General features: G+C 43.4%; 1 protein-coding gene across 1 annotated transcript; it reads right to left on the bottom strand.

The window, feature by feature from the left end:
- Positions 1-1,905: 1,905 nt before the first annotated feature.
- Positions 1,906-20,084, bottom strand: NPTX2 (neuronal pentraxin 2). Its single transcript, XM_007425167.3, has 5 exons — positions 19,436-20,084; positions 12,759-12,975; positions 9,719-9,963; positions 7,649-7,828; positions 1,906-6,784 (listed from the first exon to the last, which is right to left on the bottom strand). The coding sequence occupies exons 1-5, from the start codon at positions 19,871-19,873 to the stop codon at positions 6,557-6,559; spliced, it is 1,308 nt and encodes a 435-aa protein (XP_007425229.2). The 5' UTR covers positions 19,874-20,084; the 3' UTR covers positions 1,906-6,556.
- Between the last annotated feature and the right edge of the window lie 7,296 nt (positions 20,085-27,380).

The following is a 27,380-nucleotide window of genomic DNA, read 5'->3' on the forward strand; positions in this document are numbered from 1 at the left end:
TAAGTTCTTTCTTACTACAGAATGTGAAGAGTAGGAACAGTTTGGAAATTCTCCTTGTTTCTCCTCCAGATGCTGGATGGGCCCCAAATGTGAACTATTAGAAACCTTTCTCCCATTTTCCTTTTTGTTTGGGAATTTCATGCTGAGAGGACAGGAGTCACACATTGGGGAGAACCAGAGGAAGGAAGGAAGGAAGGAAGGAAGGAAGGAAGGAAGGAAGGAAGGAAGGAAGGAAGGAAGGAAGGAAGGAAGGAAGGAAGGAAGGAAGGAAGGAAACTTTGCTGATTGCTAGTGGCATTTGTTAATTTATTTCTTGCAATGGATGGGTAACAAATCTAGTAAAGAACAAAAGAGAGAGAAGAAAAATTAAAAGCCTGGCTCCTTCATTCTGTCTCCCTCTTCCCAGTGTCTTGGATTCCCTCCCAAGGAAACCCCGTCAGAATCTTGTCCACAGTCTTTGCAAGAAGAGTGTGAAAACGTGTGTGTATCTATCTGTATGTTTTAACACTCATCCTGCAACACATCACATTTCAGCTTCCTCACCTGAGAAATTAACTCTCTTTCCGTATTGGAAGAGGTACAGAAATAAATGTTTTTTCCTGTTGGGCATCTATTCTATTCTATTCTATTCTATTCTATTCTATTCTATTCTATTCTATTCTATGCATTTTGAGACTAATCTTTGCAAAGGTCTTAGGATGAGCTGAAAGAAGGCACCTGAGCACCTGAATTTCAAGCTGGGCAACAAATATCTTTTGGGGAAGATCCAAGGTCAGTGTTAACTGTGCCAGGCAAGGCTTTATATTTTTGTTTGACCGGCTGCAATCTTGCACCCCAGAGGCAGTTGCAATTCAGTCGCCAATTACCTTTCTCTATGGTTACCAATAAAAGCTCCCAAATCCAAAAGCATTTCATGAAGACAGCAGTCTATGCCACCAATCCAATCTTCTTTCAAATTAAGCCTCTGTCTCAGCTGCTTTCGGCCCCCGTCTTTCACACCTGAGATGGATAGACTGCAAGAGGAACTCCGAGCTGAGACGTGTTACTCTTGGGTTACGTTGCTCTTCACTTTGAAGATGATGGTTTTAATCAAGGGAGCTCTGCGCAGACATTGCCCAAGCACGTGGCCGTTTATGGGAAAGCCAATTAGAGAAGGAAATGCTCAGGCACCGTCAACCTCCCACGGCAAGCTGAAGGCCACATTCACCCAAAGCACTAAACCCAAAGCAAACACCACGTTATGGCTCTGCATGGAAGGGGAACCCCAGCCTTAATCTCCCTGCAAGGAAATCCCTGAGTGGTTTAATGTCAGTATGTTCAGCCATGATCTTAGGATGTTGTGCGAACCAGGCCAAGAGAAGGTGTACTGTGTTTGTTTCAATGCATGTTGTAGAGCAACACCTAGGTGACCTTGGCTGTTCTTGAAAAGCTAAGCAGTTGGGGATATGACTAGCGCTTTGGAAAGGAGACTACCGGAAGATCTCTTGAGCTGTGGCCTAGACTGGAAATTCACCTCCATCGTGTTGCCAAGAAAACAACAGGGACGTGTCCATGAAGTCATTAGAAGTTGATGAGATCAACTTGGAGACTCGACTCTTTCAATCATATTATACAAACTGTGTTCTCTTATCCTGCATTTCAGGTTTAGAGAACTGTATGAACCCAGGCGTTCAGAAGTATTTCCAAGCTCCTTTTATTTCAAAAGGAGAGCGTTAAGAATGTGTTTAAAATAGAGCTTAGACACTCCACGGAAACCAAGTCAAGATGTTTACATTTGTCTTGATCACACTCTTTGTTTGTGAACAGAAAAGCACCTCAAAGTTTGTATAAGGGATGTGCGAGAAAAGGCCTAGGAAGAAAATCACTGCATTTCACAAAAGTACAAAGGCAAATTCCCTTTCCAGTGCAAGGATTTTTTTTTAATTTTTTTTTTTTTTTTAAAGAACGTCATCTTACATTTTAATGGAAATGTGTAACTTCGTCTTACAAACGACAGTCCTTGTTACAGACCTCCAAACAATCCAAGCATATGAAAAATAAAATATGATTTTTTATAAATACCCCCTCCCCACCCTCTCTAAAATTAACCTTCCTCTGAAATCATATATGTAGCCACTTGGTCCTGCTCCCATGATTCATGTTAGGGTGCTTAGTGCCAGAAGCCCAAAATAGTCACAAATAATTTAAAAAAGGGGGGTGAGGGAGGGAGGGTGAAAGGGAGGGAGGTTTGAGAAAGAAACAGCTATTTCCAGAAAAATATTAAAGGGGATTAAAACACACACACATTTATCCATGTCAGCTCAGGACTCAAAGGTGCCACGAGGGCAAAGATGACCCTGAGAATTAACTCAGCTGATTGACATTGCATTTCAAAAGCACAAAGGGCCATCCAGGAGAAATTCTGTTTTGGAAATGTGATTTTTTTTTTCTTGAAAGGGAGCAGATGATATATTAGCACTAATTTCACTGATTTCCCACCTTTCCTTCCAACCCAAGGGAGCATTCATTCAGGTTTAAGGTCTTCCAGAGCCAAATGGAAGCCCGATAACTTCTGTAAAATCTGTGGCATGGCGTTTTTTAATAAACCACAAAAGGTGAAGAATAGGTGGAAGAGAGCCGACAATATCCCATCTTTGAAGCAAAGCTGGGTGGAACGAAGAAATTTCCTGCTTATTTTCTTCTCCTTGAACGAGCAAGTCCCATGTTTTGCCACCAAGCATGCAGGGAATTTCTGTGCTAGCTGGGAATTATGGGAATAGAGTCTCAGCATTGCCAGGGGGAAGCTGCTACAGATGACCAGTAATAATGGTTCCTGATTGGTTGGGAAGCTAAGCAAAGGGAAACACAGACATTGTATTTTCCCCTATGGATAACCTCTACCTACATAATTTCATTCTCTTGACAAGAGTTTTCTTAACAAATCCAACTTCCACTTACAACTGAGTAAAGAGAAGTTGGGGGCTTCGACAGTCACATAAAAAACCAGCAGAGCTTCAGTCACGTTGTTGAGGTCGCCATCTTGACTTCTTTTACTACACTCTGTGGACATCCCTGGTCTAGCCAACAACTGAACAAAAAATAAAGTTGGGTCAGATGCTCTTTGGGCTAAACTCACTGGGTGCCACCAAAATCACAACCTCCATCAGCCATTCTGGTTCAAAATTTTCAGATGAAAAGGCTGGACCTGGACTTCAACACTTGTAAAATAACGCATGACTGCCATTGTTCCCTTCATTTCAAGGTGATTTGGGAAGGACAAGCAAAAGAGACACCCCACCAGAAGACCTTTTGTGGCCCTCAGCGTGGCTGGATATTGGGCCTTTTCTGTATTGGAAGCCTTAGGGGTTATGGGACAAAATGGGAGCCTTCAACCTTGCAGATGTTTAAGGTACGCATTTCACTCTTTAAAAAGCCTGAAACTGCTCTCCTAAAATAGGCCACATTTTTTAATTGTGACTTTCCATCAAAGCTGGCTGACAAATTAAGACCATGCTGGAGGATATCTATGGAGGACAAACCTGCCCATTCCAGATTCTCCCCATTTTTCATTGGGCAAATGTTTCCATATCTCTCATGTTTTCATTTGTGAACATGTTCTGTTCCTGGACTAGTTTGAGATTTCAAAAAATTACTTCTGGATTTTGGTGTGCCTTTCAGTGTTTTCAAAATGTTCCTCCAATCAATGCTCTCTCTCTCCCTTGTTTTATTAAATCCATGCATTTTTATGCAGATTTTCCCTACTCTACAGTTGTGAGTGGTGTGGGCTTGTTGGCTTTGGTAAATGGCATTGTAAAAATGCAACAGAAGTGCATCTTTTAAAGGATAACCAAGTTCCACTTCAAGCAGTGCCTCAGATGTGACATTACACGTGGTAAACAAAATGCATTTTTCCCCCTCCAGTCCTCACTGCGTAATACTTTCAACAAATGAAAAACAGTACAATGTCCATTGTTGCTGGGTTGAATCACAGACACAAAAATAAAACAGACTAAGTGTTCAGCAACCCTTTTTGCAACCCCAGTAGGGCAGAACTTGCTGTTTTAAGGGCCTTCACAATACAATATTAAGACAAGGTTATTTGTACGCTAATAATAACAGCAACAACAACAGAAGAGCTTCTTTGAAAGGGCAACCAGAACATAAGGCTCAGCATTTGAGGAGGGGAGAGCCAATCATGGTGTTTCTTTATGATCAGATTTAATAAGAGGTTGTTCTTACAGAACTAGAAATATGGGGATCATCGCAACAATGAAGCTGCAGTGTGGAAGGAAGGAAGCAATATGGCTTTAACAAGTTCTTCCACAACTGACAACATGTCTTTGCCAGGTTTATCAAGAAAAGTTTTCATTGCTGACAGTAGGATATACCTCCAAGCAAGAACTTCTAGAATCACCATCCTTTAAGAGATGAACTGGTCTCAGAAAAAAACAAATTGGGAAAAAAGCAACTTAAAATGAAATACTGGTAAAAAGTAAACCAACCCTCTAAGAAACTATAGACTCACAGAATCTGTAGAAGGGAGCATTTATGCCATTCAGTCTCCTACTCAGGAATCAAAAAGGACCCCCAATTGATGGGCGTCTAGCTTTCCTTTGAAAGAGATCCCACCGCCTCTCTGAATAATTGATTCCACTCTTTAATTGCTGTTCCCAGGAGGAAGGTCTATCTAACACTCAATATACTGTATGAGCAGAGAATCAACAGATGAGGTTCTTCCCTGGTCCCCAGCTTAGAAAAGCAGGTTTAGGTTTGCTTCTCCATCCTGCTAGCTCATGAAACTGGAGAGAAATCTAGGAAAAAGACAGGAGAGAGGAGTGTTGCACAGAGAAAATATTTCAGGGATGTAGGGGGAAAGAGAACTAGCCAAACCAAGGTTGAGGAACTTGTCCTGCTGAATAGCTCCAACCATTCTTCGCCATCAGTTCTGCTGGCTGGGATGTTCAACACAACCACAGGTCTATGTGTAACAGTTTTAGTGGGTTCTAATTAAGAGTTCTAGTTAACTGCAACCATGAATTACAAGCCCAACTCTTTATAGAGTTCTCCCAGGACTAGCAAATCTGGACTGCCACATTTTGTATGGCTACTAGATGGCAGCAAAGATTTTTCTCCATTGCTTTGCTGGCAACTAGCAGTTAACTCAGTTTTTGCAGTCCAGGTCTCTTACCCCTAATAGCTCCTCTACATAATTTACATCTGTTTTGACACCACAACTAAGTTCACCCAGCATACCAAAGTCCAAACCCAGGGTAACAAAACAGAATTATTGTATTCACATGTCTAGATAAATTCATCACATTATGGCTTAACATTATGGGCTGGTTCCACATCAAGTTAAGGAGACATCACCTTGCCAACAAAGATCCGCATAATCAAAGCTATGGTTTTTCCAGTAGTAATATATGGCTGTGAGAGCTGGACCATAAAGAAGGTTGAGCGCCAAAGAATTGATGCCTTTGAACTGTGGTGCTGGAGAAGACTCTTAAGAGTCCCCTGGACTGCTAAACCAGTCAATCTTAAAGGAAATCAACCCTGACTGCTCATTGGAAGGATTGATAATGAAGCTCAAGCTCAGATACTTTGGTCAATGCGAAGAGAGGACTCTTTGGAAAAGACCCTGATGCTGGGAAAGATTGAAGGCAAAAGGAGAAGAGGGCGGCAGAGGATGAGATGGTTAGATAGCATCATTAAAGCAATGAGCATGAAACTGAGCAAACTCAGGGAGGCAGGGAAGGACAGGAAGGCCTGGCGCGATATGGTTCGTGGGGTCACAGAGAGTCGGACACGACTTAACGACTGACCAACTACAACAACCCAGAATTTGTTGAAGCACAAATCACCCCAACCCCATTTCAGCTTAGCTTCTTGGGTGAAGGCAGATATAGTGTGGCTAGAAAGAGTAAAAGATTTGCACAGGGTATGGATTTACTCCTCTGAGGTTTGCTCCACAACCAGAGGAAGCAACCAGGGAATTTTTCGTACCAACCTGGAGCTTTGGAACACACCTCCAGCAGGAAGTGTCACTTGAATCACAGAGTTTGAGTTGGCCTGAAATTCAGGCTAGCAACCCACTTGCCCCAAATTCGATTGCCTCCAGATCTGTGAACTTCATCTCCCAGAATTTCCCTGCCCATGTGGCCATTGCAAGAACCTCATTGATTGGGATCACACATTGAACATGACTTGTTCTGGCCATAGTTTGTTGAGCAGGCCAGAATGTCTTTGTTCTAATAGTGGCTTAAGCCTTAGAACATACTTTACAAATCACCATGTCTGGGTTCAGCACACTGGATGTGCAGACTCAGCCATCCAGAGACATCAAACTTGTGCCAATTTCCGATTCATTCCAAGGGGACTTTTGCAGACATCCCTGGAAAACTACACCCTATGTGTGGAACTGTATATTGTGCGGGGGGGGGGCAGCTAATTAAGCAGGATTTAAAAAATAAAATCATAATTATTAATATTATTATTCTACAAGGAAACAAAGAGGGATATCAGAGCATCAAAGATTGTCTTAATAAAAACAGGGCACTTCAATGGGAAATGGCCATGGCTATAAGTCAAGCAGACGTTCTTCACAGCTTTCTACAGGCCATTTGGTGGCACCACCAAACACATCCACATTATTGTCGACCCATGGAATGATGTTGCCTGGCATGTTGATCGAACAATTAGCAATCTTCATAATATCGTCCGGTTTTAAGACTCTGTCCCAGATATTGAACTGGCTCATTTCCCCAACAAAAGCTTGGGTTGCATCAAACCTGCCTCCAACTGTGTCCTTCAAAACAAATGAAAACAAACAATCTATTAGGATCAAGCAAGTTTTTGCTTAAAAGAAGCGGACAAGTTAAATCCTGGAAAAAAATAACTTCTCCACCCCCAAGTACCTAAAAAAATCTCAAATCTGACAAGATCACCAAATCTCATGGGGTTTTGGAAATTTCACTTTGAAGTCAATTTGTGTGTTCTTAGATGCAATCTTGCACAATTTCAGCATCCATATCTGGATTTGCCCTCCCCTTCTTCCAGCCATCTCTTTGCTGAAATCACAGCCTTGTAGCTACTTCTTTGGACATCATCTTCTCCTTCAAAGAGAAGATTCTGCTAGAAGACATAGATGAAGATCTACAGGTAGATCTCTCAGTACTTTGCAATAGATCACTCAGGCATTTCTGATTCCCCGCTTGTTCAATCACAACAGCATCTACATCAGACTGTAATATATTATACGTATCATATCTTATACATAAATTATAAATGACAAAAAAATGGGAGGCAGGTGGAGAAACTGGGCATAGAAAGGCAGCGTTTCTCTTCAGTTCTGGTCCTCCAACACATTTTCTGTCTATTTTTTGCATCAGATTCAGCTGTTGGATCTCAGGATTTAGTAAAAAAACAAAGTAGATGTCAAAATCTGCTCAATCCTTTCCTGTCCTCCTACAGTTCTACTGAGAATAGAACTGGACATTTTCTGAAACTCTCTCACTGTTGGTGCTTTGATTGATTGATTATGAGCCATCAAGTCATTGTCGACTTAATGGTCGCATAGATAGTTAGTTGGGGTGTGTCTGTGTGTGTAAATCCAGTGTGCAGGAAGAAGATAAGGGAGAGAACCCAACCAAAACTGTCTGCTATGGCTCACCTGTTCCTGCCCAAGGATCAAAACCCCTCCGGGTTTAATGGGATGCCAAGGAGCTAAATTTTCTCCGGTCCCCAGTTTCTCTCCATCCTGGAATGCCTCCCACATCCCGTCTCTTGTTGTCCACGTGATGCAAATGTGGTGCCACTTTCCATCACTAATGAAGAGGGGAAGCTGGGCAACCTTGTCAAAGAAAATCATAACAAACATTGTGATTTTTTTCCCCAAATTTTCACATCTTTAAAAGTAGAGGCTCGGTGATTAAAATCACATTCCATACCTGGACTTCAGGTAAATCCTGTGCATAAAGATGGTGTGCTGTTGCAATTTCAGAATGATGCATGTGTCACTTAGCAACTCACATAGAACTCTCCCAGGGATTCATTGTTTATGAGACTCTCATTACACCATGTGTTTTCTCCTGCTTTCTTCTCACGACAATTTTTTCCTCCTGATGTTTCATTTTCAACAAAACAACCTGCTGCCCCAGTCAATGGTTCAGTTAAAATTATTCAGTTTTAAAACAACTGAGCCATCAAATCCCAGCTGAACGAATGGAGCTCCATTGCAATTGTGGCTTTACAACTTGGTCAACCCAACAGTTGACCTTTGGACAAGTAAGGTGGGGTGTCTGATCCAGTATCTTACAAGTCAAGCCATCAATGACTTGTATCAAGGGTATCTAAAGGACCTATGCTTCCCATACCAGCCTATGTAGAGGGAAGGGGGAATGGCCTTGAGGGACAGGAGGAAGATCCACTACCAAAACAATGGTCAGATAAAAGAGGACTGAGTCCAGGGCAGGAATGTAACCTGAGTAAGCATCTTAGACAAGACCCTCCCTAGTTCTCAGGAAGATAAAGGGGGGGGGGGGGAGCGCATTCAGACTTGCAAGATTCTGTACCTATAACCTTACAATGATAGTAGTACTGACCTACATGACATTGGATTCCTCGTCTGATCTACCTCCAAGGGCTGACAGCCTGTCCTATCCTGAAATTTGCATGGGAGATCTCCCTGTGGTCTATATTGCTATATCTAGTCCCATCCTTGGCAACTTTAAGATGCATGGACTTCAACTCCCAGAATTCCCCAGCCAACATGGGGAATCGAAGAATCAAAGTCTGTGCAAGGTTGTCATCTAGTCTATGAAATGTCTTCACACTGCTAACTGTCTCTCTATCTCTCTATCTCTCTGACAGTAGGGATACCTTGCAACTTGATTATCTCCCCGAGTGTCTGCCCAGCCATTTCAATCCAGCAGGGTTGGCACACACTCCGGGCTTCTTTGATTAAACAATGCCATCTATCAGGACCTTGGAAGCGCACCTTCTCTGTCACAGTGCCTGCCCTCTGGAATGAGGTTCCCCATGAGATCTGGGTGGCTCCTACCCTACTGGCATTTCAGAGGGCCTTGAAGACTTGGCTTTTCACTCAGGCCTTTGGTGAGGATGGGTGGAGCCTCTTTTGTGAGGAGTGTGTGTGTGTTTGTTGCTGCTCACTTTTGCCATCTTTGTTTTTTTCTTTTATTGCTCTATTGTTTTTACTGTTTTATAGTTCTCAAGCTTCTGGTGAACACCCAGAGTTGTTGAGAGTTCGGCGGTGCACAAATGGTATAAAATAAATTTAAAATGTTAATTAATTTCAAGAAGGATGCACCACTTTTTTTCAAACTTAGGTCTTGAATGATATGCTTGGGGCCACAGTCCCCAAAGTAGAGAGGTTAAAGTAAAGAGTGGGGGGAAAGGAGGGAGGGAGGAAGGAAGGAAGGAAACAGAAGGAGGGAGGAAGCGAGGAAGGAAACAGAGGGAGGGAATAAATATAAATTAAATCAAGCTAACAATGCAGTAAGTATGACTTTGCCTTGCATAGTCAAGGATTTTCCCACATTAAAATGTCCAAGCCTGGTGATTTCTGAAGGGCCACTCTATATTTATGAGGCCAATGAAAAATATGTTTTGAGGTCGGCCTTTGAATTTTCAGCAAAAGGGCCCTTGCCCATCTCCCTCAATCAATGCTGAACCTGCCCCTCCCCAATCAGATTTCTCAAAAGAAACTTAGCCTTTCCCCCACCTTGTCATTAATCAGGAGTTCAATGGGGTTATTCCCCCACTCAATCAACACCACTTCGTTGGTTTGTCCTGGAACGGCGTAGGAGAAAGGTGTCCCAATTCCAGGGGATGCGCCGGATTTCAGCCATAAGCAAACAGTGAAAGCATAGAGCTCCGGGAGCGTCTTCTTGATCTTGCCATACAAGTAGTTGGTGCGAAGAGGGAGGGAGACTTTAAATTCATCTGGTGCTTTAAAGGCGCTGGTACCTGAGGGCCAGAAACAAAATCATCTGCACAGAACACAGGATTGTCCCCAGTCAAGAGATTATAGCTGGTTCTTCAGCTGCTAAAATTTTAGCGGGGTTGGCGATTCATTCCATGCCTTTTCGCCAATTCATTTTAGCTGAGTCATAATCACCCACTGGTGCTGACTCATGATATGCATCAGTTCCAATTAGGCATTTGTGCTAATTCACCAAGTCAATTGATACAGGATTAGAAACTATAGCTCCTAAAGCTAAGAGGTATTACCAATAATTTATATAAGCCAAAGGTATGTTTTTATCTGAAGATTTTCCCATCTCCTTCTCTATTAATCTTACTTCCAGTATCAGATTGTGAGAAGGTGAGCAGTGGGGAAGGGGCAGAACAGGGGAAGAGGGGTGTCCATAGCTTAGTAACACAATACATGAGTGGCAAAACATCTGAGGGTCACAGGTTATAACAGATGATGGGGAAAGCCTTCTCTGTCCAGGAACTGTAGACAATCTGAAGTCCTTCAGATGTTTTGCACTTCAGTTCCCATCAGCACTAACTAACTGACAAGTGGAAGACTCACCCCTTCCTGATAACCCAATATAAATGTACACCCCCTTCCAAAGTTGGAAGCAATCCAGAAGTCAGCAGGTGGGGTAGACGAACTTGACCTAAAGGCTGATAACTGCTGAAATTGTCTGTGGGAATGACCTTGGGAGACAGGGAGAAGAGCTGCAGGCTAGACAACAGTCAGATAAGAGGCAGCTGAGCCTGCAGAAGGAAAGGGAGCGAGACAAATGTCTCAGTAGGGACCTTCCCTAGTTTCTTGGGCTGTAAAGGTGAGGGGTGAGAGATGTACTTCCAGACTTGCAAGATTCTGTTAATATAACCTTACAATAAAGTTAGAACTCGTACTTCTGGGTGTGTTTCTTGTCTGGACTATCCCACAAGGCTGACAGATGGAGAGCGAATATCAGCTTTCTATCATCAGAACTGGAGATTTCTCTCCAACCTTGGCAAGAGAAATCCAAGTGAGTGAGTGAATGAATGAATGAATGAATGAATGAATGAATCCAATGGGCCCTGCACTGCCCTCCCAAGGACCAAAGGATCTCAGTCTTATAAGATAGCCTAGCTCAAGAGGGTAGGCAGTTGGTACTTCTCAAATGCTTTGGACTGGTTCTATTTCACCAGCCAATGGCTGTAGTCCATAATATTTAGAGTGATAACAGATTGCCGACCTAGCAGATAAGGAGATAAACAATCTGATACTAAATAAAGGTTCCTATCATCTGAGAGTGGGCCAGTCTAAAATGAAAGCAACTGAAATCAGGAGGAGGAGGAGGAGGAGGAGGAGGAGAAGGAGAAGGAGAAGAAGGAAGGAAACCTGATTTGATTAAGTTTTGCTTTTTTGAAATACATGGATCTGGAGGCCTCTGGAATCAATTGAATTGAAATTCAGCAACTGATTAGTGCAAAAGGAAGATGAAAAAGTTGCTTCTCTTACTTCCAAGCGAGGGAGAAAGAAAATCTTCTCTTTCTTACTAGGCATAATTTAACTTACGGAATTGACTGCCATCAGATGTGGTAATAGCCCCTAGTTTTGGGGGCTGTTCAAGAGAATTCGACAGATTTAGGGAGGAAAAGGGGATGTTTATGTGTGGAACTCACAGGTTTAGGGGCAGCGTGTCTGTGAGTTTCAGTTGTTGAGGAATTTTTTCTCCTCCAGTGGAGTTTCTCATCCGAGGTGACTTCCTGCTGCCTGAAGGGAATCTTCTTCAGAGCATCAATATGTCAATAATTAGAGGAGGATTAGAATTGCATTGTTAGCTATTAATAAATTTTGGAAATAGAGTCTGGCATTGTAACTGTGGGAGAGATCATAGGGATTCTATGTAAGATAAAAAATAAAGATGCTGTTACTTTGCATCACCCTGTAGAAATCACATAAAGGAACGCAAATCCCTAAGCCAGCGAAGAATCTAGGTCAAAACTCACCCTTTGACAAGCCAACATTTCTTATTCTTGCCTATGCTCCCCGACTCCCAAACATCAAGCAGGAGAGTATAACAAGGGGGTTGGAAGGATGACAGATCTGCTATGACAAAAGTGCTTTGAACACTCATGTGCTATTCAAAAGTGACTGATTACTGCTGGAATATATAGGGGCCTTTAGCTGCAAGATGTAATGCATAAAAGGGGGGGCAGGTCATGAGGTATGACCCAGATGGGGCCTTCCCAGATCCAGGTTCTCTCAGGACTGTGTCACTGCTTCATGGATGTCCGCAGGGTGTGATAAAAAAAAAATTAAGGATGATGGCTGCAGAGGGGCAATTGAAGTTCCACCTGCTTTTATATGCAATGTGCAAAAAAAAAAAAAAATGGAATTTCAGACATACCAGCCAGCCTCTATCTTGACTTTTTTTTCCTATACCCTGTGGACACCCTTGGTTGTGTAGGTGGGGGTGTCTGTGTGTGTTCTAAAACAATTCTTCACAGTTAAGGGGAAAGGTGGAAAATCTGGGCTTGGCTCACTCCACTGAAGTCATCAGGACCTTCAACTTAACACTTCGGAGAGGAGAGGAGAGGGAGAGGGAGAGGGAGAGAGGATGGATAGAAATTAAGCATGCACCATTGGCCTCACAGGAGGTGGAAGTAGAAAACCATCCACAAGGTTCACTGATGTTGCCTTTTAGGGAGGAAAGTCAATGTATCAGTTACACCAAGCATTCATTGGGTGAATTTTCTGATGCACTTGTCACACAAACCATTCTTGAGAACAAGATATGAAGGGCCGTCAAGCTTACCTCTTTCCAGTTCAGACACCCTTTCTAGGAGCGCGTTCAAGGCTGCTTCTGTCCTCTGCCGGTGGGTGGATGTCTCGTTATGAAGCAACCATTTCTCGTTCTCCAGTTCGGCCACTTTGCTCAGCAGCTGGCGCTCCAGCTCTCCAAGTCTCCCCTGAAGCATCTCTCTCAGGTCCATGGGCAGGGCTCCAAAAGTCACATTGCCTCGAAGCTGGTGCTTCAAGAAGAGGGGAAGATATGAAATCACACACCATGGGAGATGAGTACCAATCTCATTGGTTTAATTCATTAGGCATCTTACTGCTCTCTGTGCTCGTACTACTACAAATACACCAATACGACTCATACATCCAAGCCCAGGTGCCTACAATGTACCCATTTATTTAAATAATGTATATGGCAGCCCATCTCACAAGAGTGACTCTGAGCAACGTACAAAGATTAAAACTCAACAGTTTAAGCAAGTGCATGACACCTCCCAACCATAAAAACACATCATCATCAACAACAGGGCTAGCCTGGCCCAAACACTGGGAAAACAACCATTCTTCAGAGCTTGCAAAGGTCAATAGGATCGGGGCCATCTGGATCTCTGGGGGAGGCAGACACTGCCAGAGATATATACGCGGGAACAGATTATTTTCCTTCTGTTCTGCCCAATGGAACATCAGTACTTGGTCCATCAGCAGGACAACTCTCCAAAAACTTAAAAGAATGGGACCAAATTTGGTGGGGTGGGAAGGAGAAACTGGCTAAAGACTGAAATTGAAAATGACCGGATCAGGAGGAACCCCCCACCCCAATCCCTCAAGAAATCCCTGTGGGGAGGCAGTTGAACAACGGCTTAGAAAGTTGATGACTTCTCCATTCTAAACTGCCCTCCTGTCTCCCCCTTGCTTATATTACCAGAGCAGAGTTCTTATTAAGAGATTAGAAAGAATTCCAGAAGCCAAACTCAACATGCTTTCCTTAGGTTGGGTTTTTTTTTTTTTTTGGATGGAACTAATAAAACATCTATTCTCTCTTGTGCCTTGGGATTTTCTATATATTTTTTAATAATGACTGTTTTTATATGTTTATTGTTTTATCAATTGTTGTATGCCACCCAGAGTCACTTTCTGTGAGATGGGTGGCCATACAAATTTGATAAATCAATTTGATAAATCAATCAATCAATCAATCATCTGGACAAAAACTAAAAAGGCAGCAGGTAAAAAGGAAGACAAACACAGAAAAACAAATACAAAGAAAACAAATGAGATAATATTCTTACTTGGATAGGTCATGTTACGGAATAATAAAAACATATTAAACATCCTTGTTCACTCCTTCTACCCAGAATGACAATTGTACAGACCACAGCAATCTATTAGGAACCCTACTGGGAAAAACTTCATTAATTTAGCTGGGAAATGGTGAGCAAATCCTGAGAATGTTGAAATTCTAGCTACAGTCTAGTTCTTCTAGAATCTAGCTATATTCTAGCTCTTCTAGAACTCTAATTATATCAGTGAAGTTTCTTGAAGACTACCCTAAATTGTAAGGTTTTTTTCAGAGGTCTTTGCTGTTTGTTAAATCTTTGGTCAAAGCAATTTCCCAGAGTTATAAATACCATGGATCTTTAAAGGGAATTGTAGTTTAATTTTCTAGCGTTTTGCAATAAAAGCCATTTTTGAGGGCATTTCCCTTGCTATACTTATCCTAAAGCAACATCACTCCTTGTACATGTTTTAAGATCACCAGGCTCCGATTTCTCAGCCAGAGTTCCCAGAGTTCCACATGAGAACTTCCAGATGTTCCAGTGAAAACTCCCAGAATTGTGAGAATTACCCCCTCAATGCATCTAGAAGGCACCAGGTCACAGAAGATTCCACTTTGGGCCCCTCTGTGCAAAAGCCATCGCTCCGCTCATATTCTGCCTCTGTGATCTAACAATCAGAAATGCATGTCGCAACATCTGGATTGCTCTGGGATTGGCAGGGAGAGGCAGATTCAGGGCACCTTTTCTGTTACAACAGCTGGCTGGAGGGATTCTAACAGCCCCCCCTCGGGGTCCCCCAAAGCAGTTGCAAAGACACAAACACACATGGCGAGAAGAATCAACAGGGAATGCCATCCGCAGATACGAGCAATAGCCGCATGGCCCAACACATTCATTAAGCCAAACACCCGTATGTTGTTACTTATTAATGAGAATGCATGTTACACCGTTCTTTCAAAACCAAAACTGAGATCATCTCTAGCAATGCCAGAAAAAAATATATTCAGTTGAAGGAGTCAAGTGGGCTTTAGAAAGGAGTGGCAAAAAGCTTTGGGTCCACTGGTAGATTTCTGAAAGGGGATCCAAATAACATCCTATTGCTTGAATGGAGTTAACTTACATGCCAAGGAACTCAGCATGACTTTAATTTCCATTATGATTTAAATGGACATTGAACAGAAGAGTACCAGGAGACTAGTAGCCAGTTATTGTGGGAGGGCAAATATCCCGTCTAAATACAAGATGGATCAACCCTACACACATAGATGCATGGACATAAACCATGCAACCACAATAAATCAGTCAATTAACACCATCCAGACACAACAGTTTCTGTATCAGCCTGGCCTTAAGGACTCACTAACCTTGGACTTTGGACAGCTGCAAACCTGGAATGGAATAATCAAAGCTTCTGACTTTTTTTTTGAAGACCAGTAGGAAGGACACCCTCTACAGACTAACCCGGTGCGTCATATCTGAAGAAACATATGCACTGTTGGGTCCTCTAGATGTTCTGGATTACAACTGCCATCAACCTCAGCATAGCTGATGGCAAGGGATTATGGAATCTGTAGTCCAAGCAACTGGAGCAGATGGAAGATCAGCTATGTTGTATGGTAGCTTCTCTCAATCTGGTGCCCTCCAGATAGTCTGGACTATAAATCCCATTCCAGCATTTTCAGCCAACCTGAGCAGTAGTATTCTGAGAATTTCAATCATGATTGTGCCTCTCAGTTGTGCTGATAAAAAAACTCTCAGTAGTCCATTGGCAAAGCAGGCTGGGAATGCTGGGATTTATAGTCCAGAATTAGACAGTAGGAGGTTGCCATGTCGGAAGTGGTCTTTTCTAATGGTACTGGGTTCAAGTTAAGCACAGTTTTGTAAGACAAACAGGATTCAGCCATAATAACCCAGCAGCCTAAGAAAGCAGTAACATTAAAAGATCTGTCATCTAAATCTCTCTCTTAACAGAAAATTACATCATCATCCCCCATAATCCTTATTGCAATATTTTATTTTGGTTATTTTGGAAATGCAGGCAACTGTTTTGCCACATACTGATCAAACTTTGATAGTGCCAAAATGGACCATACAAAAGTATTTTCTTAGGGTCATTTCCTCTAACCTGAAATTGGGTAATCATTCCCCAAATGATTATTCTACAAATATCTACAACTCAGATGTGAGGTACACCAGTTAACACAGAAACCAGATACTAAACACTGAACAATGACAGTAAGGTTGGCTCCCACATTCATGGCCTTCCGAAAAAAGTTGGTTAAATCCTGGTTACTTCAGAAGGTCTTCAGAGATTACCAGTTATGGTTTCATTGACCCTGATAGATGAACGCTTCAGTGTCTATGGACAATCTTCCACTGCTTTAGTTATATTGTATTTTATGATATTTGCACGGCTGTTGTATCATTTTTGCCCTAGGACCCCAGCTACAGTCCTCTTAAACTGAAAGATCTATAACATTTATAAATAAATAAATTCACTTTCTCATCCTGTTATTTTGACAAGTCATCTATGCGCAAAACATTCCTCCCTTTATCTAGCCGTCCAGGACATTAAGATATATTAAAAATCTCAATAATGCAAGACAATTTCCAAAACACAGTGCACATTACCAAGATGTTAGCTTTTGGGAGACAAACAGGAATTGCAATATTATAGACCTGTCCATTAACAGTTACAGTTTTGATATTTTATTACTATGGGACTTCCCCACGCCACAGGGATAGTACTTCAAAGAACCGTAAGAGCCAATTTAGACAGATTGAATTTCACATTGATTATGAAGAGCTTTCAACTCTCTCCTTCAGAAACACTGGGCTAAGAAAGCAACCTTAGATATTCATTAATGAGTGCTGGAATTTCAAATGTCTGTAGTTGCATTCATTCTAGCAGAGTCTTGTTTAAGGGGAAGGTAGGAACACACGGAGGAGGCTGAATTCTAAAGTACAGTTCAAAATTTGAAATGATCAGAGAATTGAAGACCTTTCCATTTGAGACAGTCAAACTAAACTGCTCAAGAAATAATCCCAGAAGTTATTTCAATATTTGAGGTTTCTCCAAACGTTGTTATTTATTGGACCATTGACTTCAATGGACAAACAGCAAAGGAGAAAAAGAAAAGGGATGATGAGAAAAAGGGTCTAATAAACATTCCCCCCTCAGTGGCTGTTGGTCCATCATGTCTTCAGTAGTTAACCTCTGCTCAGCTTCTAGCAAAATAAATTAGAAATACTATTTACACTTAGGACAAAAGAGAAAAAAGAAAAATGCAATCTGTTAAACATGAATGGGAAGGAAGGAAAGAAGGAAGGAAGGAAGGAAATGAAGGAAGGAAAATAAAGCTGAACAAATCTCAGTCCATTTAAATGAAAAACAGAATGTCTCTTTCTTCCCCATTTCCATTGGGAGAAAATGCCTTCTTTAATTATATACGCATAACATTGGATAGATTTTACTCACTGCAATCCATTTTCACAAGACCAAGCATTTAACCAGACATACAGTCAGTTAATTTCTTTGGTTTGTGAATGATCAGTCCTCCCTTTCTCTAGCCCTCTGTCTCTTTTTTCCCTGTCTGCCTGTAATAAAACAGAGTTTCTGTCCCTAATGCAATTGTTAAAAATGACTCGTTGCAAAGAATTTCAAGATGATCACTTATTTAAAGCTTTTATTTTTTAAAAAAAAATGCAATAAAAATGACGCCGAGAGTAAGAGTTTCTGAGAAATGAAGCTTGTTTGTGAAAATGTCCCACTGGACATTCATTAATTGCCCTCCTGATAATATCCTATGTGTATATTTAGCTGGTGACAATATCGCCTAAGGGGAGATGCACTTTTGGATGACAAAAATTCGAGCCTGCAAGTTTGAAACGATGAATGACCCCACAATTGGCAAAGAGGAGACATGCAGGTATAACTAGGAGAAGGTCTCCAAAACTGAGGGATCTTTGAACAAACTCATCCAGGAATATATGGCTAGAAACAAAGACTTGCTTTAGGGATGCTGCAACACGTAGGTTGAAGCTTCATATAAAGAGGATTTAAGCCCTTCTCAGTGAGTTAATATCAAATCCTGTTTCCTAATAAATAGCTGTATATAACAGGAGATGCATATATTATACACCACAGCGTACGCATAACTGTATACAGAGCTATCGCTAATATATGGCAGACCTATAATGTTTAGAGGTCAGACTAGGATGAAGAGATTCCCTTCCTCTTTTGACCATGAAATTATGGGGTGACCGCAATCCATCACCACCTCTTAATTTAATGTCCCCCTTCACAAGGTTATTGTGAAGACCCAATGGAATGAGATGAGAAACATGTACTATGCCCCGAACTCCTGCAGGAAAGGAAAGATGTACAACTCTCTGTGGCTGCTATACATCACTGCTAAGTTATTGCATTAATAAATCAGAGTCAGTCATAATTCTAGAAAAAGAGCCATGCTGGGTTGCACAATGTAGCACAAACTTCCCTGTTTGCTAGCTGTGTGTGTGTGTGTGTGTGTGTGTGTGTGTGTCAAAGGCACCTTCTGCTATCGCCCCACCCAGCGAACAGCCATTCAGAAACAGATTCCCCCCAAACACCAAGGTCTCCTTAAGCCGGAGTTCTCTGCCTGGGAACTCTGAAAGTAGTTTCAAGAGACCTGGGGGGCAGCAGGTTGGGGAAAGCTGGATTCAGCCACCGTGCTTGCACGGTCTACGAGTTAGAGTACTGGATTTGGACCAAGCAGAGCTGGGGTCAGATCTCGGCCCCAATCCGGACTATGTGACCTTGAGATCAGCCACTGTCTCCACTGGGTGGTTGTAAGACTACGGAACAGAACAGGCCACCGAGGTGAACTTGGACACCCCAGAGCAAGAACAGGGGAATGGCAATGAAACTGAACAGTGCAACCCTGGGGTATTTGAACCGAAGCCAATCTCAGTGTCTCCCTGTCACACTTACTCTGTGGAAGGATTGCAGCCTCCATCTGGTCTTGCACACGCACACACACCCTCGATCTTTCTACTCTCTCCCGCAATTTGCTTTCTGCAGCCCAGACTTAGACAAACCCTTCCGCCCCCGAAGTAGTCCTTAAGAATAAAGTTGCAAGGTCAGAAACAAGTCCTCGTTTTCAAGACCTTCCCCACCCGCCTTGCCCCCAGTTCCATTCTCACGGTCTCGGTTTCGCTGCCCTCCCCCCGGGGTCGCCTTTCAGCACCGGGGACAGCCACGGCGCGCTTCTCGCCCGCGCGTCTCCTTCGCCCCGTCCGAGGCGCCCATCTCCGTTCTCCAAGCCCGAGATTTCGGTAACTGCGGAGGGAGAGTCCTTCTCTTCCCCCCCCCACGCCTCCCTCTGGGCTCTTATCCCGCGGTTCCCCCCCCCCGGCCCCCTCTCCCCCGTCCCACCTCCAGATTCTCCAAGCGATCCTTGAGGGCCTGCATGGTGCGGCTGAGCTGGTCGACGATCTTCCCGGGGTCGCGGGGCAAGTCGCCCATGGTGTCCTTGCTTTTGCCCAACTCTTTCCTCCACGTGCCGCCTTTGCCGTCGGAACTCTCGCACCGTCCCAGCTTGCCGCTCAGCTCGCGGATGGTCTCCCGCTGGTTCCCGATGGTCTCCTTCTGCTGCAAGATGGTTTCCCGCAGCTGCAGCACGGTGGCCTTCAGCTCCTCCTCGGGGGGCAGCCCGCCCCCTTGCATGGGGACGGCGGGCAGCGGGCACCCCGGGTTGGCGGCGTCCAGCGGCAGCGAGGTGCACACGAAGCGGCTGCCCGGGGGGGTCTCTTGGGCGTCCGCTGCCGCCCCCCAAGCCGAGAAGACGAGGCCGGCCAAGACGGGCAGCAGCATAGCGGCCAGACGCGGGGTCTGATTTACTGCATGGAGGAGGCGAACGTGTGAACGGCGCGAGCAAGAAAAGAGCCCCGCTCCAGCTCACTTTTTGCAGGGAAAGCAGAAGGACGAGTGTGGAGTTGGTCGGACGCGCAACAGCTGCGGAGCACCCCGTCCTCGCGTAAAGCAACCGAGCCAACTCCGCGCTCCGCGCGCCCTTAAAACGCCGAGCCGCCGCGGGCCGGGCGGGGGAGCGGGCGAGAGGAAGAGGGCGAGGCGGCTGGTTGGCCGAGCGCCCGCCTCAGGCCACGCCCCCTCGGCCCGGGACCGTGAAACGAGGGAGGCGGCGGCGGGAAGGCTTCTGATTGGCGGGGAGCTGGAGGGAGGGGCGGAGTCTGGAAGGGCCCGCATTCATTCATCCATCCATTCACGAGTAGGGCGCAAAACTCCGGAGGACCGCTAAGGGGCAGGGACGGGTTGCTTTTCGGCCTCTTTAGCCAGCCACCTCGTGGTCGTCCGGGTTTTCGCAGCGCAGACCTGGTCTAACCCCGCAGCTAATGCTTGTCTGGGCGTTGCCGCCTCCCGGTTGCCCGACCCGGGAGACCCGGGGCCGTGCGTGTATTTGCACGGCGAGCCTCGGCAGGCCCGTCCAAAACCTAGGAGGTGAGTTCGCCCAGCTTGGCGAGTTTTAACCTGGTTTCTTGGTTTGGTGGCTTGGAGCCTGGGGCAAACCCAACCCCCTTGGTTAGGATAGGCTGGGATGAATTGGGCGGACCCAGAACACGGGTTATGATGTAGCCCGGGTCCAGAGGTTGTGTGAATGCACACAGCGAGCAGGAGAGAGATTCTGGCGGGTTTTTCTCCCAAACTGGTAGTGCCCGCGGCAGATGGTCAGAATACAGATCTAACCCCTCCTTAGTGTCCATGCTGGTAAAGCGGATGGAAATTGTCCCGTTAAGGGCCGCGGTGGGGGAAGTCGCTCTCACTCCAGCCTCCCCTCTCTTTCCTACCTGACCAGATTTCCACGAGGAAGGGGAAAGAGGATACAAAGAATATTGACTCGCTTCGTTGCAATTTTGCTTCTTCCCAAACTATTTGAGGTACAAAACGGATGAGTCTCAAAGCACATTAAATTCTTTATATAGGAAACTCTAGGTTAATATCAAAACACTCTAGAGCAGTGTTTCTCAATCTCAACAACTTTAAGATGTGTGGACTTCAACTCCCAGAATCCCCCAGCCAGCATGGCTGGCTGGGGGATTCTGGGAGTTGAAGTCCACACATCTTAAAGTTGTTGAGATTGAGAAACACTGCTCTAGAGTAAGCCTTCCCTAACCTGGTGCCCTCCCATCAAAGTAGGACTGTAGTGCCCATGATCCCCCACTGTGAGGCTGGGGATGCTGGGAGTTGTGGTCCTAGTTTTAGTGGAAAGCACTTTGGGTGGGAGGGGAAGGCTGGTTGGTGGGGGTGTCTTCTCTGCCCTCTAAAAATCAGGCCAGTAAACTCCTCTTTCAATAGATGGGTTCACTGATCAAGAGCCCCCTTAAAGGGGCAGACTATTGGCTGAGAGAGAACGATACCGACATTAATTATCCCCAGAACAACCTGGCAAGGTAGATTAGTCAGTGAGAGAGTGAGTGACCCCAAATCACCCAGTGAACTTCATCGTTCAATGAACCCCGGATTCCCCAGGCTTAATTCATCATTCTAACCACCCCACCATGTGGTTCCTCTCTCTTACTAAACATGCCTCTCTGGGCCAGATGTGGCTCCCTGCAGCATTCGTGGCCGGTCCAAAGCTGTTGGACTACAGCTCCTATCACCCCCAGCTGCTTTGGCATTGGCCTGCTGGCTGGGGATGATGGGAGGTGTTGGCCAACCAAATGGAGCCCACCCTGCAGTAAGCGGGTGGCCACCTTTTGCTGAAGCAAATTTGGGGCTCAAAGGGTACAGCGCTGCAAAGGCAGACACGGTTCCCAGCTGTTCACAATCCTTCACATTTTTGTTGTGTGTTTTTTCCCCTCTTCACAAATATTTTGTGCACATATTTTCTAACTTCAAATATGACTTTGATCAAAGATGTCCAGCTGTCTGCTCCAAAATTAATTCCATCCACGCGCTCTGCTTGTCAAATCCCAGACGGCTATGTAGCTAACAAGATGTCCTGTAAGGATGAATTCACACAAACCACAAGCCATTATTTAACCAAGATGTATGGAACAGGTCACAGTGGTTGGGCTCCCACAGCGTGGCAGATCGAAGCCAAATAAGGGCTTAGATGACAGGAAAACAACCTGTGGCTCTCAGGACTCTTTTTTTTTTTTCCCAGTTTCCAGAACCCCTCCGATCATAACTGCTTTTAAAACAATGGCTAAAAATGCCATTTTGCAGTGGGAAGTAACTGGAAATTGTATTGAAAGCCTATAGTACACACATCACAACTTAGCACAATAAGCAAACCAGGCTTAAACCAAACGATTTAATTGTATCAATAGTTCCTCTACCCAAAATGGGTAGTGCTGTACATAAAATTAAACATTTGCGACTCTAATACAGCATCACAAATTAACCAGTTTTTTTCTGCCCTCTTTTTCTAACTATAATGATGTTAATAATGCCTTCTGTTTTGGACTTGACAGCAGATCCACCCAAAGAAAATACTTAGTATGGCTAAAAAAAAAAAACAACAACCCTGGAATATGGAGTGGAATGTCATGAACAGAAGGACTTTACATTGGAATATTTTGATGCAGTTCCAACTTGCCTTCCTTAATCCAGATATTTTATCATCTGGAATTTGTTAAACACATTTGTGGAAAAGCCATTCTGTACATGTACAACTATGGTAGGTAGGTAGGTAGGTGGATGGATGGATGGATGGATGGATGAATGATATGGTGCCAGTTATGACAAGTGAAACAAATCAAAAACATCCTCCTCTAATTACCTCCTTCTCAGGGAACTACATAAACAATACACCGTCTCAGGAAATCATAAAACACTTAGAAGGCCCAGGAATGTTGTTAAGGCTGGGAGAAAGCTACTGGGGTGGGCAGAGTCTTTGGAAAGCAAAGGCAATCTGAGATGGGCCATAAAAGTAACTCCCTAGAAAGATGTTTCTGAAATACCACCTCTTTGTTCTCTCTAAACATACCATTGTCTTTGTAATCTGACTTCACTGACTCATAGTTCTACCCTAACTGTCTCCCTGACCTCACTCCACAATACTTTGCTGCTGGATCCAATCCCAGGTAGATTCTGATCTGCATCCCTGTATATAGAGGGGTTCCGCTAGCTCTTTTGGGTCAGCCTCTGCTGCCATAATAAATCATCGGTGCTCCAGTGGAATTGTGTGCTGGTCTACAGTTCCCAATGAACTCCTGGGGAAATCTGTGAGAAAGGGCTCTCTTACAAGAGAGGGAGAGATGCCCCACGTTGCTGCAATTGTGGGGCTGAGATCTGGCTTAGTTTAAACCATCCTGCCCTCTGGTGGTGAAAGAGACAGGTTCCTCTTGTTTCCATCCGTGCTGCTTGTTAAGAGTAAAGGAAAGGTTCTGACGCTTTCAAGGACACGTTGGGACAGTTTCTTGGCCATGGCATGGAAGTGGATCACTGTCGTTTTCTTCCTTTCTTTCCCTCATTGGGGTCTTCTTGGGTTCCCTCTGACCCCAAGACTCTTTTTCTTTTATTTCTGCAAACTCAGAGGGCTTCCCCCAAGCTCACTGACCCCTCCTTCATGTGCATGGATGCTCTTGTTTTGACAACATAAGGGCTGGCTCTTTGATAGGGAGTTTTGCTAGTCATTTGTAGGACTGGTGTTTCATTGCTTTGATATTGCTATCCAGTCGTTCTTATATATATATATTTTAAAAACTTATGCATCTGTTCCAGGGAGAGAACTAGAGAGGCTATGACGTCACAGCATCCAACCAATCAGAATTGTATTCCAGTGTACAGTCTTCCTTCCTTCCTTCCTTCCTTCCTTCCTTCCTTCCTTCCTTCCTTCCTTCCTTCCTTCCTTCCTTCCTTCCTTCCTTCTCTTTTCTCTTCTTTCCCTCTGTACATTCAACATTCTAAATTTTTATGGAATCAGGGGCATATTCTTGTTTGGTGTGTGCCTGTAGTCTCCTTTCAAGGGCTGGTAAAAATGGATCTGGCCCTAAGATCAGTGGTCTGAGTTGTCTTTATTTTGTACCAGTCTGTGTTGATGACTGCAGTACCCTATTAAATAGAGATTATAACAAATAATATTCCCATTTACAACAGGAACTTTCCTGTTGATCTCCGCAGGATTGTGATTTATATTACAGTCAGGTGGGAATATCAGATGCTTATAGGGGATGGAGAGAGCAAAATATCACACCATGGGATCAAATTCAGCTTGCCCAGCTATCGAATACTCATGTACACTACGTGCAGAAGAGGTTTATGAGAACAAAGAGTTGTTAAGTATTAAAGCAGTGTGTCTTTTGACTTGACAGGTAAATTCAATACAATTGCAGAGACTTCTAATGTGGGCAATATGAGTCATGGCACACTCACTTGGAGCAACCAAGCACGTGGCAAATTGAGTTGGGGGTCTAATATTCTCCTTCACGCCCTCAGTATTATCCATATTTTACTCTGACGCTACTCAAGAAGAAAAGAAAAAAAAATCTAATTGTTGAGAATCTCTGTTACACTATTGCTACTAAATACCATTACTATTAAAATACAATGGATGCTCTAGCATTTAACAGCATGCTTAATGTATAAGCTGTTTATTGAATTAGGGGGAGCAACCCTAAAATCAAACAGAAATCAGTCCAGCCCATCAGTAATTAGGCAACAAACTGCTTTAATAGAGATGGTGCTGAAGAAAATGGTTCCTCACAATTGATTCATGCATGTTGGTGATGTATTTCCTTCTGCAAAAATATATATTTGAAAAAAAGAGAGAGCTTTATCACGGCAGTCAAGAGGATTGAAAAGCTTTTGACCCCTAAGGGCTGTCTGGCAGACTCACGACTTCTTCGCTTCAGCCCACAGAATAGATTGTTAATTTTTAATTGAGCATTGACAATTTCAGCCTCCTTCAAAAGAGCTTTGTTCCCCTTTTGTATTCTTTCGGGGATCATTTGCAGCCTTTGATGGACCTTTTTAAAAATGCCTAACCCTGGAAATGAGCAAGGAAGACTTGAGCACGAGGGGAAGCAACTTGGGTTTCCTTTTTTGCTCATATGCTGGTTGTAAGCTGCAAAGCTTCTGCTACTAGCAACGAATTCAAGAGGACACTGTAGCATCTCCTCACCTCTTAGAAGAGAGTTCCAGATTGCTGATCCTTCGAAGAGGGGGTTTTCAATCTCATCCATCCTCTAACGTATCCAGTTTGCATCAGCTTAAAGCAAAGTTCTCAACCTTGACAACTTTAGGATTGGCAACTTCCAGAATTCCCCAACCAGCACCCAGAAGTCCACACATCTTAAAGTTGGATGCCTAACTCCACGGAGAGCTGTCCATAGTTCCAATTTCTTCTCAGATCTTTTTCCCAATATCCCCTGTGGGTGTAGAAGGGAAGAAGATGATATATGTCCCCTAGGATGCCTTTTCAGAAAAGTCTACGATGAGTTTTTCCAATGATGTTGTTGAATCTGCAACACTCAGAATTCCCAGTCATATTAATCCCATCACATCTGGAGGGCTCCTGACAGAATTACACTGCTAAATTTAGAAATAAAAAGGTAATGTCTCCTTCAAGTTAAGTTTCATTTCTAGTGACATCATGAATATATCCATGACATTTTCTTGGAAACAATATGGAAGTAGTTTGCCATTGCTGTCTTTTTGTCAACATCCCAGAACAGATTTTTTTTAAAGTCAGTATTATATGATGTGTGTAATCCAAATGATGTGTTAAAATCAAATACCGACCTTGCTATACAAAATACCCAGATGTACTAGGATAATGGAAGAACTTTGAATCCTTTTTTTTTTTTAATAGGACATAATGTTGCAGCTGATCAATGTTCTTGTGTACGTTTCTTATTTTCTTAGCAGCATACAACAACCTTGAATTCTGCCTTCAGCTTTTCCTCTAGCATCCTTTCTTGGTGATGGATAATTGGAGAGAGTATTATAACTTCACGCATATGATGATCAAAAGGCCAAACCATTAGGGGCTTGGTCAGGATGTTCAGCTTCCTCTTGAGTCCTGAGTAGTGTTGTAAAGGAAACAATTCTTAATAGATCTCCAAGGATACTTAATGAGTCCAGAAAACCATTAAATCCAGAAAAATCATTACTTTGTATGTAGTGTACAATTTCTTTAGAAAAACAGAAAGATGGGGAGAGAAAGAGAGAGAACAATGCTCCTCAAGAAGCACAAGTGGGTTGAGTTTCTTTCATCCAGGACTTGAACTCTTAAAAACCAAGACAAAAGGATGATTTCTTCAGGATAAGACTCCAGTACTGCAATTGCCTTATTTTAATTTAGAACATTTATGCTTTCAAAAGGGACATATGCAATTGGCCCCCCAAAACAGTGACTTTTCTCTAGATAAAGGCAGGGGGCATTATAGAACACCTGGAACATGAATGCAGATAGTCTAATTCAGTGTTTTTCAAACTTGGCAACTTTAAGATGTGTAGATGTCAGCCTCCAGAATGGTTGAATTCAATTCAGTTGAAGTCCACACATCTTAAATTTGCCAAGTTTGAAAAACACTGGCCTAATTCATTGACAGTTCAATTCCCATTCCCATGGATGCTCCGGATTTAGAACCTCTGCAATTTCTGAAGTCCTGCTGAGATTCTGGCAGCAATGGGAAAGAATAAAACAGCAATTTAAAGATTATATGGGGGCAAGTCAGAGGGCTGAAATTCACATCAGGTTCTGGCCAATAATTGACATGCCACCTTATAGCCCTTCAAAACATGCCCTCCGGATTAAGGAGAGATCTTTAAGATAGCCCACATGATTCCGTACAGCCGCTCCTTGTGAATAAACTGCAGGAATCATCATTTCACGGTCTGCCTATGGGTCAAGCGGCTGAAAGTCGAGGGAGGAACCATCTTTGCTCACAGTCAACACAGTCTTTTTAAAGGACATTAGGTCCAACCGAGCCTCATTTCTTAATTACTTTGGGTTTGTTTTTTTTTGTTTGTTTTTTTTGCTTTAGAAATCTGCCAAAGTTCTAAAAGATTTTTGGCTTGAAACACAGATGAACAGAACACTAGTCTGGTACTCTTTTTGGAGGTGTTCAAATATATTTGTAAAAACTCAGGAAAGGAATACAAAGTTGGCTTATTTGACCAGGGCTAAAGGAGAAAAATAGTTACATCTGGTGGACTGTTGCTAATGAAGAATGACTGATGAAGCATTTGGATTTTGTTTTTTTAATTCAGTAGATGAGATTCGGGGTGAAGAGAGATTATGTTGTATTTATAGATAGTGGTAAGCTATTAAGATTGTCTTTACTTGCTGACATGAAGGGGGAAGTTACTTCTTTTTCTTTTTCTATTTTTGTTCTTTTTCACACTTTTTTCT

The sequence above is a fragment of the Python bivittatus genome, unplaced genomic scaffold, assembly GCF_059951505.1.
Source record: "Python bivittatus isolate LINGU-HERP-01145 unplaced genomic scaffold, Pbiv_v1 ctg000560_np1212, whole genome shotgun sequence".
NCBI lineage: Eukaryota > Metazoa > Chordata > Lepidosauria > Squamata > Pythonidae > Python > Python bivittatus.